This window comes from Schistocerca serialis, chromosome 4 (genome assembly GCF_023864345.2).
Source record: "Schistocerca serialis cubense isolate TAMUIC-IGC-003099 chromosome 4, iqSchSeri2.2, whole genome shotgun sequence".
Taxonomy (NCBI): Eukaryota; Metazoa; Arthropoda; class Insecta; order Orthoptera; family Acrididae; genus Schistocerca; species Schistocerca serialis.
This window is the reverse complement of record NC_064641.1, coordinates 12,347,144-12,362,100: the sequence shown is the minus strand read 5'-3', so window position 1 is coordinate 12,362,100 and position 14,957 is coordinate 12,347,144. Positions and strand designations below refer to the sequence as shown.

Below are 14,957 nucleotides of genomic sequence, written 5' to 3'. Positions count from 1 at the left end.
AATAATTTGACAATTCAGAGGCTTCCTTTACCAGGATACAGATTAGCTGGTTGTTTTTCAAGGAGTTCTTTGCTAGATGGGGCAGTGGCTATGTATTTAAAATACAGTATTCCAGTTGAGTCCACAGACGTGTCACGGCACAGCACTGAACACATATTTGAATGATGTGCAGTGACAGTTGAATTTAGTGAAACCTAAACTTCTAGTTGTTGTTATTTATAGGTCCCCTAACTCCGACTTCAAAGCATTTCTGCCCAAGCTAGAGAGGGTTTTTGATTCACTTTGTATGAAGTACCAGAAATTAGTTATATGTTGTGACTTCAATATTAATTTTGTATATGATGGTGCAAGAAAAAGGATGTTGGTAGATCTCCTAAATTTATATGATCTGATGCAGAATGTGTTTTTTCTAGCTAGTGTGCAGGGGAACAGTAGCACAGCCATAGACAATATTTTTATTCATTCTTCATTACTAGATGGGCATTCTTTTAGTAAAAGCATGAATGACCTTTCAGACCATGATGAACAAATTTTAACACTAAAAGGCCTTTGAACTCAAATTACAAACTATGTAGGAAAGTTAATCCAACAGCAATAGAGAGTTTTTTGAACCTTGTCAAGGTAAAAGAGTGGCAGCATGGAACAAGAGTGGCAGGACGTTTATAGTGCTCATAACATAGATGATAAATACAATGCTTTCCTTAACACATTTCTCATGCGCTTTGAGAGTTGCTTCCCATTAGAACATTCTAAACAGGGTACTAGCAATAATTGGCAGCCTGGGTGACTGACTACTGGGTTAAGGATATCATGTGGAACAAAGTGGGAATTATATCAAAATGTTAGAAATAGCCACAATCAAGCTACAGTAGCTCATTACAAACTGTATTGTAAGGTGCTTAAAAATGTTATTAGGAAGGCAAAGAGTATGTGGTATGAAAATAGAATAGCTAATTCACAGGAGCTAATTCACAGGATAAAATTAAAACCATATGGTCAGTTGTAAAGGAAGTGTCTGGTCAACAGCACAAGGTTGGCGATATAAAGTCAGTTCGTAGTAAAAATATTTCTGCTACTGATAAATCAGATATATGTACAGTATTTAACATATAATAATCAGATATATGTACAGTATTTAACAATCATTTTCTGAGCATTGCTGGCGAATTAAAAAAAATTTAGTTTCTACAGGGACTCACATAAGTTTCTTGGCAAATGCCTTTCTGAGATTGATGTCTGAAATACTCCTCTGTGATACTGACTAGGGGGAGATTGAGTTAATAATTAAATCACTGAAGACTATGGATTGTCATGGATATGATGGAGTACCCAGCAGAGTATTAAAGTACTGTGGGTCAGTTTCATGAACGACTAAAGTACTCAGTAGTAAAGCCGCTTTATAAAAAGGATAAAGTAGACAATTTTAGACCTATTTCTATGCCATCAGTGTTTGCTAAAGTTATTGACAAGGTTGTGTATGTAAGGATAATTGATCATTTTTTATCACACAATTTGCTATCAAATGTACAGTTCGGCTTTAGAAGTGGTTTAACAACTGAAAATGCTACATTCTCTTTTCTCTGTGACGTATTGGATGGGTTAAACAAAAGATTTCGAATGAGAGGCATATTTTTTTATTTAACTAAGGCGTTTGATTGTGTTGATCTCAAAATATTGCTCCAGAAGTTGGACCATTACGGAATATGTGGAGTAGCTCACAATTGGTTCACCTCTTACTTTAGCAACAGACCACAAAAGGTCATTATTCCCAATGTTGAGAATGGCTGTGATGTGGGGTCTGAATGGGGTACAGTCAAGTGGGGGTGCCACAGGGATCAGTATTGGGGCCATTCCTGTTCCTTATTTATATAAATGATGTGCCCTATAGTATTACAGGCAACTCTAAAATGTTTCTGTTTGTTGATGACGCTAGCTTGGTAGTAAAGGAAGTTGCGTGCAACATTGACTTGGTTTCAAATAGTGCAGTTCATGACTTGTAGAAAATAAACTAACTCTAAATCACAGTAAGACTCAGTTTTTACATTTCTAACATACAATTCAAGAAAACCTGACATCTTAATTTCACAGAATGGGTATATGATTAGTGAAACTGAACAGTTGAAATTTCTAGGTGTTCAGATAGATAGTAAACTGTCATGGAAAGCCCATGTTCAGGATCTTGTTCAAAGACTTAATGCTGCCATTTTTACTATTCAAATGGTATCTGAAGTGAGTGATCGTTCAACACAAAAATTAGTCTACTTTGCTTATTTTCATTCGCTTATGCCGTATGGTATTATATTTTGGGGTAACTCTTCCCATATTTTTGACTCAGAAACAGGTGGTTTGGGCAAAAAGTGGTGTAAGTTCACGAACCTCTTGTCGAACTCTGTTTGCGCATCTGGGTATTTTGACATTGGCCTCTCAAGATATATATATACCTTACTGTCATTTCTTGCTAACAACATTAGCTTATTCCCAAAAATAAGCAACTTTCACTCAGTTAATACTAGGCAGAAATCAAACCTGCATTTGGATCGGACTTCCTTAACTCTCATGCAGAAAGGTGTGCAGTATACTGCTGCATCAATTTTCAATAAGCTACCACTCGAATTCCAAAATCTTAGCAGTAATCTACGCACTTTCAAATCGAAACTGAAGAGTTTCTTAATGGGTCACTCCTATTCTGTCAAGGAGTTCCTTGAAATATTAAGCTGATTCTTGTTGTATTGTTGATTGTGTTTACTTAAACTTGTGATTCACTTTTTTGGGTTCATAAACAGTTTATTTTTATCTGTTATTACTTTAATGCTGTAATTTCATGTTATGTAGCAGCTCTGACAAACAGACACTTTCATCAGGAGGAGGCAGGTCTGTGGTACTCCACAGCAACACTGAACGCCCAAATTTGAAGAAGATGTACTGTATCGTTTTGAAAAGAACTGCTCAATGAATACAGAACAACTGCACATGCAATGGTGACCATTTAAGCAATTTTAAAAATGTTTCCCCAATAAAAGTTTTATCCCTAATTTCAACTGGAGATAATCCTGTATGGGGCAACTCATCATTACTTAAAATTCCAGAATCAGTTGCGCCGACATAATATGTCTTTTTGAGCAATACATCCTGTATAATCTTCCTATTGCTTTTATGATGCTCTCACACAGTTTGGATTGCGGGCAGAATGCATACTCTTTCCTCAATTGCAGGGTTTATTCTCATATTGTTTGTGTTGTCAGTTTAGCATTTCTTATTTTATGACTAAAATAGCTATCAATTTTAATATCGTGTTTAATTCTTATGCCAGTTTTCTTACTTCACCATTTGTGTAACTTAGCAATAGAAAATTTATAGTGAAAATCACCACTGATCCACTAGTTCATTTCATGTCATTCATGTGTAGGTACAGTCTAGATAATGTGTCTCCTGTCAAGTAACTAAGTGTGAAATTATTTTCTTATGGTCTTGCCAGTTTTTAGACAAAGACCTCGAAAATTAATGTAAAAAGTAAGTGAAATGTACTTCCCCATCTGGTTTAAACTTACGAAATTGTTTTGAAAAATTCATTCTTGTCCCTATCTAAAGTTCTTCCAACCACTTGCCTGGACTACTTTCACGAGTTACACTAGTAAGTCCTGTTGTGCTTTTCCTAAGTCTCTCTTTAATCTCGGTAACTCTTGCTGATTAATAGTGGATTCACCCATAGAATTTGGTGTCATTCTAGAGGGGTCAATCCTCTCCTGTACTTTTTGCTCTACAGATTCCTGCAGTCGCTCTACCAAACTAGGCAATGTAGTATGTAGACACAAAATTTCATGAAATGCCCTACTTCCTTACGACTAAGTCACATTGTGCATTTACTTCAGTCTGTGAATCCTTAGGCAAAGTGTTCATGACTTTTATAATGTAGCAATCCTATTATCTTGTGTCTTAGTCACATTTATTATTTCCTCTAGCCTACTGCTTAACATTTTCTCTAGTGTATTACTTACTGTTTTCTCCTGTGCTATAAGGGTTTCCTCTAATTTTTTATTATTATTGTCCCTTCGTACCTTGAGCATCTCTCCAAATTTGGCAAGTAGAGCTGTCATATCAAGTCCCTGTGCTTCATTTGCCATTTTACGTATGGTGACTGGCATAAATTTTTAGCAAAATCATAATCCTGAAATCTCCACGACTTAACAGTCAACACTGAATTCTAATTCTAGACATAATTTATCAATATCACTTCTCAATAATGTTCACGTCTCTTTCACATTCACATAGACCTCATGGGTCCAATTCTGCCATCAGAGGGATATCTTACATATTTACAGCTTTAGATGGGTATACACCTTGGGTGGAGGCAATGCCAATCAGTAACAGCAGACAGCCAAAATGAGAGCAAGGCCTTCGTTAAAATGTGGATTTTTTCTCCCCTGCTGTCCAGCACACTTCACCACGTATCAAGTCTAGCAATTTAAATCGACACTGTTTCTGGAACTGTTTAGATTGTGTGGTTCCAGCATCAGCATATGACCATCTACCATCCCGCAAGCAACAGGATGGCATAGAAAGTTGGAAGCTGCACTAATGTACCATGAGAACACACGGATAGTTGCACTACCAACTGGTTTTGCTGCAACTTCGCCCAGCCTTTAAGCTGGTCATTCTACATCTACATCTACATTTATACTACGCAAGCCACCCAACGGTGTGTGGCGGAGGGCACTTTACGTGCCACTGTCATTACCTCCCTTTCCTGTTCCAGTCATGTATGGTTCGCGGGAAGAACGACTGTCTGAAAGCCTCCGTGCGTGCTCTAATCTCTCTAATTTTACATTCGTGATCTCCTCGGGAGGTATAAGTAGGGGGAAGCAATATATTCGATACCTCATCCAGAAACGCACCCTCTTGAAACCTGGCGAGCAAGCTACACCGTGATGCAGAGCGCCTCTCTTGCAGAGTCTGCCACTTGAGTTTGTTAAACATCTCCGTAAGGCTATCACGGTTACCAAATAACCCTGTGACGAAACGTGCCGCTCTTCTTTGGATCTTCTCTATCTCCTCCGTCAACCCGATCTGGTACAGATCCCACACTGATGAGCAATACTGAAGTATAGGTCGAACGAATGTTCTGTAAGCCACTTCCTTTGTTGATGGACTCCATTTTCAACCTGGACTACATTCTCAACCTGGTACCCGCCTTACCAACAATTAATTTTATATGATCATTCCACTTCAAATCGTTCCGCATGCATACTCCCAGATATTTTACAGAAGTAACTGCTACCAGTGTTTGTTCCGCTATCATATAATCATACAATAAAGGATCCTTCTTTCTATATATTCGCAATACATTACATTTGTCTATGTTAAGGGTCAGTTTCCACTCCCTGCACCAAGTGCCTATCCGCTGCAGATCTTCCTGCATTTCGCTACAATTTTCTAATGCTGCAACTTCTCTGTATACTACAGCATCATCCACGAAAAGCCGCATGGAACTTCCGACACTATCTACTAGGTCATTTATATATATTGTGAAAAGCAACAGTCCCATAACACTCCCCTGTGGCACGCCAGAGGTTACTTTAACGTCTGTAGACGTCTCTCCATTGATAACAACATGCTGTGTTCTGTTTGCTAAAAACTCTTCAATCCAGCCACACAGCTGGTCTGATATTCTGTAGGCTCTTACATTGTTTATCAGGCGACAGTGCAGAACTGTATCGAACGCCTTCCAGAAGTCAAGCAAAATAGCATCTACCTGGGAGCCTGTATCTAATATTTTCTGGGTCTCATGAACAAATAAAACGAGCTGGGTCTCACACGATCGCTGTTTCCGGAACCCATGTTGATTCCTACATAGTAGATTCTGGTCATTGGGGGATCTACCGCAGAGAAGGTTTATGGAGAGATGTTGTGCCTGCCATCACAATTTTTTTCAGCAACACTAATGCAAACAAAGACAGAACTACCATAGATGATGTAACAAGTGAAGCTCCAAATAGCTGAGCTGCACCATTCACCAGTGTCCCATCATGGAGATCAGAGAGTTTTCATCGAAAACGACCTTAAAGGATGCTCACACGTGATGTTATGCACAGAGGCAGTACACCGACCATTCCAGCTACTGTACTCTGGACCTTTCCATGTGCTAAAACGTGAAGAAGATACAGTGGAGATAATATGCCATATCAAGCCAGTGATGCTGTCGTGGGAACCGGTGAAACTAGCATATTTGCTTACTCCAGACATGCTTGCACAACAACAAGATATCTTGGATACTACACAAGCGACCTTGAGTCAACCAGATCGTGCTACAGTCTGTCAACAGCAACTTCATACTTGCCTCAGCGAATGAGCCCCCAGAAAGTGCCAAAGACACCAGTTACTTATACGAGTGTGGATTGATGGGAACCGTATTAATAATTCGAACAGTGATTGTGAACACATCATATTTGGTGGACAACTAGCTGGGTTTGCTTTATGTTTACTTTCAGTTCACTTTTAGTTCTAGTTTTTGACAGTTCATCGTTTACTGTATGTTGTCAAGCAAAAACCTAACTAATTAAGAGAATAAATCGTGCTGACCTGAGTTCACATGAGACTTTGTATATTTATGGCTGAAATGATGGAAACTGGCTATATTAGGAATGTGAAAAAATCGTTTGTTTTTGCCCAATTTTGGTGCTATTATTTTTCAAATTATGGTATTTATTTTTGTTGTATTTCATGGTTTTTCAGTCTCATGTTGGAAATGAACGTATACCTATTAATTATATCATATTTTAATGATATCACACACCTCATTTGATTTCATTAAAAAAAAACTTTACTTATATCCCATTGAAAATTACAGATTAAAGAAGAAACAAACCTGTATCATAGGCAGCCAAAAAGTGTTGAAAGTTTTTAAAGAAAGCCCTCTCATTACTTCAAATTTCTATTCAGAGACAGTATACTGTCAATGTTTTAATACAGGGTGTCCCATTTACATTGACTACCACAAACAATTTTTTGTCAAGAAGACATAACTTTGACCGTATGAACAATAGTGCGTCTTTTCCAAATAGTGCCCTATAAGTTCATTTTTGATGTTATTAAAAATGTAACACAAAATTGGCTTTGACTTTCCTGTTCTAGCAAATAGGAGAGGTACATAGGGGTAATGTAACTCGTCCACTTGATGGAGTTGACAGAATAATGGAAAAACAAAGAAAATGCATAATGGTCATTCCATCAACCATCTCTAGTTGAAGATTTGTGCACGTGCAATGTACACCAATGAAGAGAATGTAGAAATGCTACTTATCTATGGCAAATGTGCGTAAGATAAGAAAACAGTCATTGCAGTAAGGTGGGTTCTAATCAGGATATCATTCTTTGTAGAGTTCTGCCTGTGTAGCATTAGATCTACATTCAACCACAATAAAGAAAACGTAATGATGATGCAGTTTTTAATCAAAGACTGCTGTTACTGTAGACAACTTATTAAATAAGTTCTGCAGTAGTGTACTACATATACCTGAACTATGAATAAGAAAACATTATTGTTTTGTTTATTGTCAACTCCAGTGGACGAGTTACGTTATCTGTGGTATTTGCACTGTGAGTTGGTACAGGAGAGTCAGTCAAATAATGTCATGTTTACGTGAATGGTACTCTGCAATACATTTCTGAGCGGGTCTTGTGGAGAAGTAATGTATCACCAAATAAAAAAATTCAGAGTGCTATTTAAAAAAGATGTACTACTGTTCATATCTTTACAGCGAAACAGAATTTCAAGAAAAGCAGTCATGTTGATTAACGTTCCCTTGGTAGCTAAACATCGTTTACTTGATGCTTTTTATATTTTGTTTCTGAACAAAACGCTATGTGGGGGTGGTCAACATAAATGGGATACTCTAGACTGTATGAAAACTGTCGCCTACAGTCTATATTTGAACATGGAAGTCGAACTGCCTTTAGTACAACAGCAGACACTTGACAATATCTAATTTTCTACTGGCATGAAAAGTTGATATGTCACTACATTTTGAAGGCTTGTGTAACGTTGTAGGGGTACATAACATGGTCTGCCATGTTATCGTTGATAGAATTCATCACTATCATTTCATTGTTGGAACAAGAACCTACTACTATGAACAAAGACTTGCTTGTATCTGTGACCTAAAAGTTGGCAGGCTAGTTTGAAGGAGCAACCCAATGAGTTTCACTGTTCCCTTCATCTCTGCCGGAAGTACTTCTCTTTATGTTTTTCTTTCCGTAATAATGAATCAGTCATAAATTCTGAGTTGAAATAGGGATAACAGTTTTATCCTCCAACATCATGTTTCCCAAAACATTTTCACTGAAAATCAAAGCACAGTGATGCATTTTGGAGAAATCTCAGATTCTTTGCATTAATTAAACTGCATATTTTCGTAAAGACATGAATGTAAATACAAGAACCACCAAATATGGCCTTCAGCTTCAAAAACACACAAATCAATTTGGCACATTCTTGATTTGCTTCTGCCATCCAAATCACAACACAGGACCTTCGTGTTATGCAATACTGGTAGAACAGAACTCTGAGAATGTCTAACACAATATAATTTTTACTGTTTTGTGAAATGAAGTCTGTGGCGGCAGGCTGATTCGTAGCATAGACCAAATGAGTGAAAGAAGGAAAACAATGGTGTGCTCTGTTGATTTACATGTTTGCAAAGCTAAAGTGCCATATTTGATGATTTTTGCTCTAAAGACCTCTCCAAATCACAATGCTTTTCCTACGAGTTGTTGTACAAAAGTGTCAAGAAAGCTGACTTCGACAGATAAAGATCCCACCAGCTGACACCACATCTAGGCATCAGCTTTTCAAACTGGAAATGAATGGTCATTTTAAGGTTGTATGCTTACCTCAGCTTTGAAAACAAAAATCAAGATCCAGTTTCAACATTAAATACCTACCAACTACCAATATCAGTAAACTGCTAACTTCAGGTTCATAATATTTTTACACAGGAAGGGGAAAATGCAAAATTTCATTTTTGTAAAAAGTGCCAATTCGAATTATGTCAATAAAAACTGCTGATTTCTCATTATTGCCATGCAAAATTTTTTCAGCCATATCCATGCTGTCCCCACTAGTATGTAACTGTGACATGGTTCTAGTAGCCATTGCTTGATAGTGTATCCTGACGCAACCATTGATCTGGTGTAACAAGAAACATGATTCATCTGGCCAATTGACGTTTCCATTTTTCCATTGTCCAATCGTGATGATCTTGTGCCTGCTGCAGTCTTAACTGGCAAAGTCATTGGGTCAACATGGGAACACGTAGGCATCGTTTTGTATGGACCATTATGTTCAACAGTGCGCACTGAATAGTGTGCTCCAAAAAGCTTACGCACACACCAACATTGTACTCTTGTCAAATGTGTCTCAGATTGCTCCAATAAATGGTTCAAATGGCTCTGAGCACTATGGGACTCAACTTCTGAGGTCATCAGTCCCCTAGAACTTAGAACTACTTAAACCTAACTAACCTAAGGACATCACACACATCCATGCCCGAGGCAGGATTCGAACCTGCGACCGTAGCGGTCTCGCGTTTCCAGACTGTAGCGCCTACAACCGCACGGCCGCTCCGGCCGGCCACAGATTGCTCCCTATCCTGCTTTACAGAGTGGGCAAGCCTCCAACCTCCACATTCTGTGATTGAGCATGAATGTCCGACATCTTGCCACCTACTCCTAAGTTCACAATCCTTCAACCACTTTCCACAGATGCTGACAACAGTAGCACATGAACAACCTAATCGTTTTGTCATTTCTGACATACTCTTTCCCATGCTGGTCATGGCGATCTGCCCTTTGTCAAAGTCGCTAATGGCAGTGGATTTCCCCATTTGCAACCTGTATCATCACTAGAATGATTCTCCATTCATTTCTGCTCTGCTTAAATACTTCCCTTACAGCCCCACACACCTGCAATGCCACCAGGTGGTATTCAGCCTCACTGTGGATAGTGTCATAATGTTTTGGCTCATCAATTTATGCATACCCATGAAAGGTGAGGGGGGGGGGGGGGGGGGGAGGCTAATTAAACATATATGATCCTTACAGTCTCACCCAAAAGTCATTAGTTTTTAAGAGTTCAGTATTTGTTGTGTAACTGTGTTTGTCCCTCATTGAAGCATCACTGTGTTTTCAGTTTTGAAGCAAGTGTTTAAGGCTAAATACTAAACTGTTGTGTTGGTTCATTTCAAAGAACATTATATAAAAAATAAATAAATGGTAAGCCAATTTCTTCCTTCCTATTCAGTTTATCTCTTTTCTTGTCTGCCCCCAGTAGCTGAGTGGTCAGCGCAACAGAATGTCAATCCTAATGGCCCGGGTTCGATTCCTGGCTGGGTCAGAGATTTTTCTCTGCTTAGGGACTGGTTGTTGTGTTGTCTTAATCATCATCATTTCATCCCCATCGACGCACAGGTCGCCGAAGTGGCGCCAACTCGAAAGACCTGCACCCAGCAAACAGTCTACCCGACGGGAGGCCCTAGCCACACGACATTTACATTCATCTCTTTTCTTAATGGGCTTATCTTTTTAGATGAGAGTATTGACAGTATTATGCAAATAAACTTGATATTTACTGTATCAAAAGAATATATTACCGCACCTTTACCTTTATATAGCAATAATAGAAATAAAGTGATGTGACAAAATTATTGTCTGAGTTATGAACATTGTTTCTGTTTTTGCAGACTGAGGCAATGAAAACTACATCAGATGCTGGAAGCAAGCTGCATGACGAATTTGATTTGCTCTTAGTTATCACACATTATTATACTTCTCGGTGTGCCTTCCGGGATACCGAGTCTCTAAAACACATTGCTGCTAAGCTCTCTACAGCACTTTTACGACATTCTGATATTATTCCTGCAGACAAAGCTTTCTTTGAGGCAGGCGTTGATGCGAGGGTTTGTGTTTACTCATATTACTGGTTTTACAACATTTCAAAACTTATAATTGTGTTCCTTTAATCATACAGAATTGTAAACGACCATTTGTTACAGGCAACTGGCCGTGATAGTGAGGCTTTTGTATTTCTCAATCATTACCTTGACCTGTGTGAGGCAATTGAAGAAAGTAACTTGGATCTCTTGGATCACAGTGATTTTGCCCTGACTGATTTCCCAAATGAAATTCCTCTACCAGTATCTACAAATATACCACAGTCTTTGCATGAAGAAGTGAAGGAGTGGGTTTTGGCTGTATCGATGGATCAAAAAGTGGATCAGGTATAAAATTTTGATTTTCCTTTGATGTGTTCATTTACGAAATGTACTTGTTTTATTGTTAATCATTTTTGTATTTGTATGTCATAGAGGGCAAAAATTTGCAAAATAAACTGGCAGATGTTGTGGAATTATTGTCAGTGGAGGTTTCCTATGCATAGGTCATTCCAACTAGTAGAGAAGATGGATGGGTACTGGGATTACAGCTCATTTGCCTCTAGATAGTTTATGCAGTAATGGAATTCAAAATGTCAGTTTTTGAATTGCCTGTTGACTTGGCGTTTCTATGAAAGTCATCAAATATTGATAAGTCAAACAGAGGTTGCAAGTGTGAGTGGCACAAGCAGTTCTGTAAAAGTTACACAATCGATAAAAATAAAGACCAGTGAAGCTGCCAGATCACTTTCACCAATGACAAAAATATTCACCAAATTGTCCAAGAAAAGTACTAAACGAATGACACTGTGTCTTGTGACAGATTTTAAACATGGGACTGTTCACACCTTAGTGCATGATATTTTGAACATGCTTTACCTTTGTTTACATATGGCTCTGAAAATGCTATCCTCTAAGCAGAAGGAGCTTAGGTATTAACAACATACCTTAATTTCATGGAACATACAGAAAACAACTTTCTGGAAACCATGAAAAATTTATGCTTCTGCATGCCTCGTGATCAGAATATTAGCCATATAAATTAAGGACAAGAGCACGTCTAAAAAACCAAAACTTTGGCACAGACAAGCTGATGGAAGTTCTTATGATTAAGCATGTGTTATTCACTTCTCTTCTTTTCTGAGGAGACTAGTGATTAACAGTTTTTGGTGGACATGCTCTATTGCCCATAAGACATTATCAGAAGTAAATTTCCATAAAAGTTGATAGGAACCAATTAAGATTTTAATGCATAAAATTCCTATTTTAAAATTAGTTTAGCATGAATAATTTTCCTTCATTGGAACAACTGAGTCAAGTGGCACAGTGATTAAAACATACAACTCTGGTGACAGGTTGAAATTTCCTTTCAATCATTCATATTTCTGTGGTTTCAGTAAATCACTTCAGATGGATGTCAGGACAATTCCTTTGAATTGACCATGATTGATTTCCTTTCCCATTCTTGCCAAATGAGCTGCTGACTGACACAAACCATTTAATGAAATAAGATTTCTCTTTTGCCTTCTTTCCCACCAATCTGTGAATGGAACATGCTGTGTACCAACCTAGTGACAGTTTCATATGTGGTGTTCACATTTCACCACATACTGTTTAAGTTCTTCAGACATTTCACTCATCATCTTGGTTAGTTGGACGCTTAAACAGACCAAACTACTAGGTCATCAGTCCTTTTTCCTCAAACATACTGGTCAATATGACTGTAGATCAGAGAGAGCCTACCGTGCAGAATCCAGAGAAGAAAAATCCCAAGGTCTACCAGTGTCTGTGAAACTGAGGGACAAAAAAGAAAGGGAGACAATTCATCTTCTTGACAGAAAATCTCTTTGGGAGATGGGCATCATGCTTATTTCTAATGTGGTTTATCTTTTCATTCAGCTTCCAGTTAAAGCATTGTTGGAATTAATTGGCAACTTTACAGAACTCTTTCGGCATATCCCCTTGTTTAACAACCTGATATGGTGGTGACTATATAATCCCGCCATTTATCACCGGAAGTTGCCAACTTCTATATGGTGCATTTCCACACAAGAGCACAAGAATCTACCATGCATAAGGCAATGTGTTTCTACTTGTATATGGATGACGCATCTGTAATCTGACCACATACTATGGTCACACTTCAAAAACATCTACAGCATATCAACCTAAACCATCCAAATAGAAAATTAATGCTAGAAACAGAATAATACAGCTACTTTTTCTTGATGTTTTGGTAGATGTTCCATGATTTGAACACTTTTCTATATCTCGTGTTCACTGTCAGATGAAGAAAGCCTCACTGAAGAACGGAGACACTTGAAGGAAGTTTTTAGAAAGATTGGGTACTCAGAACAGTAGGTCGAGTGTGACCTACAACAAAGGTGCCAGTTAACAGAACGGGAGAGCAAAAAACTACAGTTACAGATTTCACAAGAATTTCTGATGTTCAAATGTCCATGACCAATTGTAAATACATGTAATTCTGTTACAGGTACTGCCAGTGGATGAGAGAGGCTTGTACCCTTCAGCACTTTGCTCAAATGACAGTGCTGGTCCCATGGCACTTCCCTGTGTAGTATCTGGATATCCTGTCCTCGCTCAGAAGGGCCGCACTCCCATCGAATTCAAAAGACCAGGTCGAGCAGCAAACAGAGAAGATTGGAATAAGCTGTTGATGGCTGCGAAGATGAACCCAGAATCACACGTGACAGATATTATTGGGTTTATTGGAGAGTGGTGTGGAGGCACTCCTAGCTTTTCTTTCCAATGATGTGAAAAACGAATCTAACAAAAATGTTTGGTATTTGTTTAATAGTTGATAAGAAATGTCCATTTGTAATGTAAGGCCTCAAGTTTCCTAAAGTGTGAACTTCATGTATAACTTTTTAAACGCCAGTCAAATCACCTTGCAGTGTCCTAGTAATCTACCAACAAGCTGTGTTCCGCCAGGCAGTGTTGATGCACTCATCCAGTGCATAAAATGTGTTTTTATGGTCACTAAGTGAGTGGAAGGGTGCTTTTAACAATGTACAGTCTTACACTCTTTATGTAGTTGTGTGGTGTGCAATAGCTATCATTGGGCACCATAGCACATGAAAACTGCTTCCGAAATTTTTGTGTCACTACTTTTAAATGTGTGTACTGAGATTCACTGTTTTTAAAGTGCCTGATTTCTGTTATAAAGAGTGACAAGAGCAGCCATGTTTGTAGATCTGTTTTCATGTAAGATAAAAAAAAAATACCTGGTGGGCAGACTCATTTGTAGGATAACGAAACAAATTTATTAATGGAGTGAAGGGTGGAAGATATAAGCTAATCTGGCTTGGCCTATCTTTGAAAATCCACTGATTATTCGTAATGAGACACCACTATAACGAATGTTTTACCATTTTTGCGTATCTTGAGGATCTAATGTACTGAAAGATGTACTTTCTAATTTCATATTTTTGTGTACTGTAATGATAATGGATAACAACTGTGAGAAGTGTGGAGTGCACTGAGAGAGTACACTTACTAGTGGTCCATCTTTGGCTGACATTTTTTGAGCAGAATGAAGAGATTAAAGTTCACAACACTGTTTAATTAGCAATAACCTGTTAAACTGGCAACATTGTTACTGTTCCTCAGACAGAAGTTTCACTTCATGATGTATAGTTATTGTATATGTATGAGCAGCCATTGAAACTTAAAAAGCCAACTGATTTATATTCATATTATTATTACTGGTGATTCTAATAAAGCATGCAATTTTAAATGCCGTTTACTTTTTTTCTCACCACTAATTTCATTTGTCACAGTGGGAGGCTGAGTGACTAAGAATCAATTCTATTACTTCATACAGAGCATATGCCGCATTGTTTGCATATGAAAAAATAAAATTTTATCAGGCAAAAATTCATACTGGACATCTGCCTTTTGTCAACACTGTATGACCAATTATCCCATCCAAGAATTTGTTAAAGAAAGATTCAACTTCAGATTATCATGGGATCCTCTCATGGACATAACAATAGAAATAAACTTAAGGCCACT

At 38.0% G+C, this 14,957-nt stretch overlaps 1 protein-coding gene across 1 annotated transcript in view; it reads left to right on the top strand.

Annotated features, from left to right (window-relative positions):
* Positions 1 to 14,660, top strand: part of LOC126473704 (intraflagellar transport protein 172 homolog) — a 358,573-nt gene extending 343,913 nt beyond the window's left edge. Inside the window, exons 30-32 of the mRNA XM_050100944.1 lie at positions 10,734 to 10,949; positions 11,046 to 11,270; positions 13,417 to 14,660. Coding sequence (XP_049956901.1) covers positions 10,734 to 10,949; positions 11,046 to 11,270; positions 13,417 to 13,695 — 720 coding nt within the window. The 3' untranslated portion in view covers positions 13,696 to 14,660. The remainder of the gene's footprint in view (positions 1 to 10,733; positions 10,950 to 11,045; positions 11,271 to 13,416) is intronic.
* Positions 14,661 to 14,957: the final 297 nt, after the last annotated feature.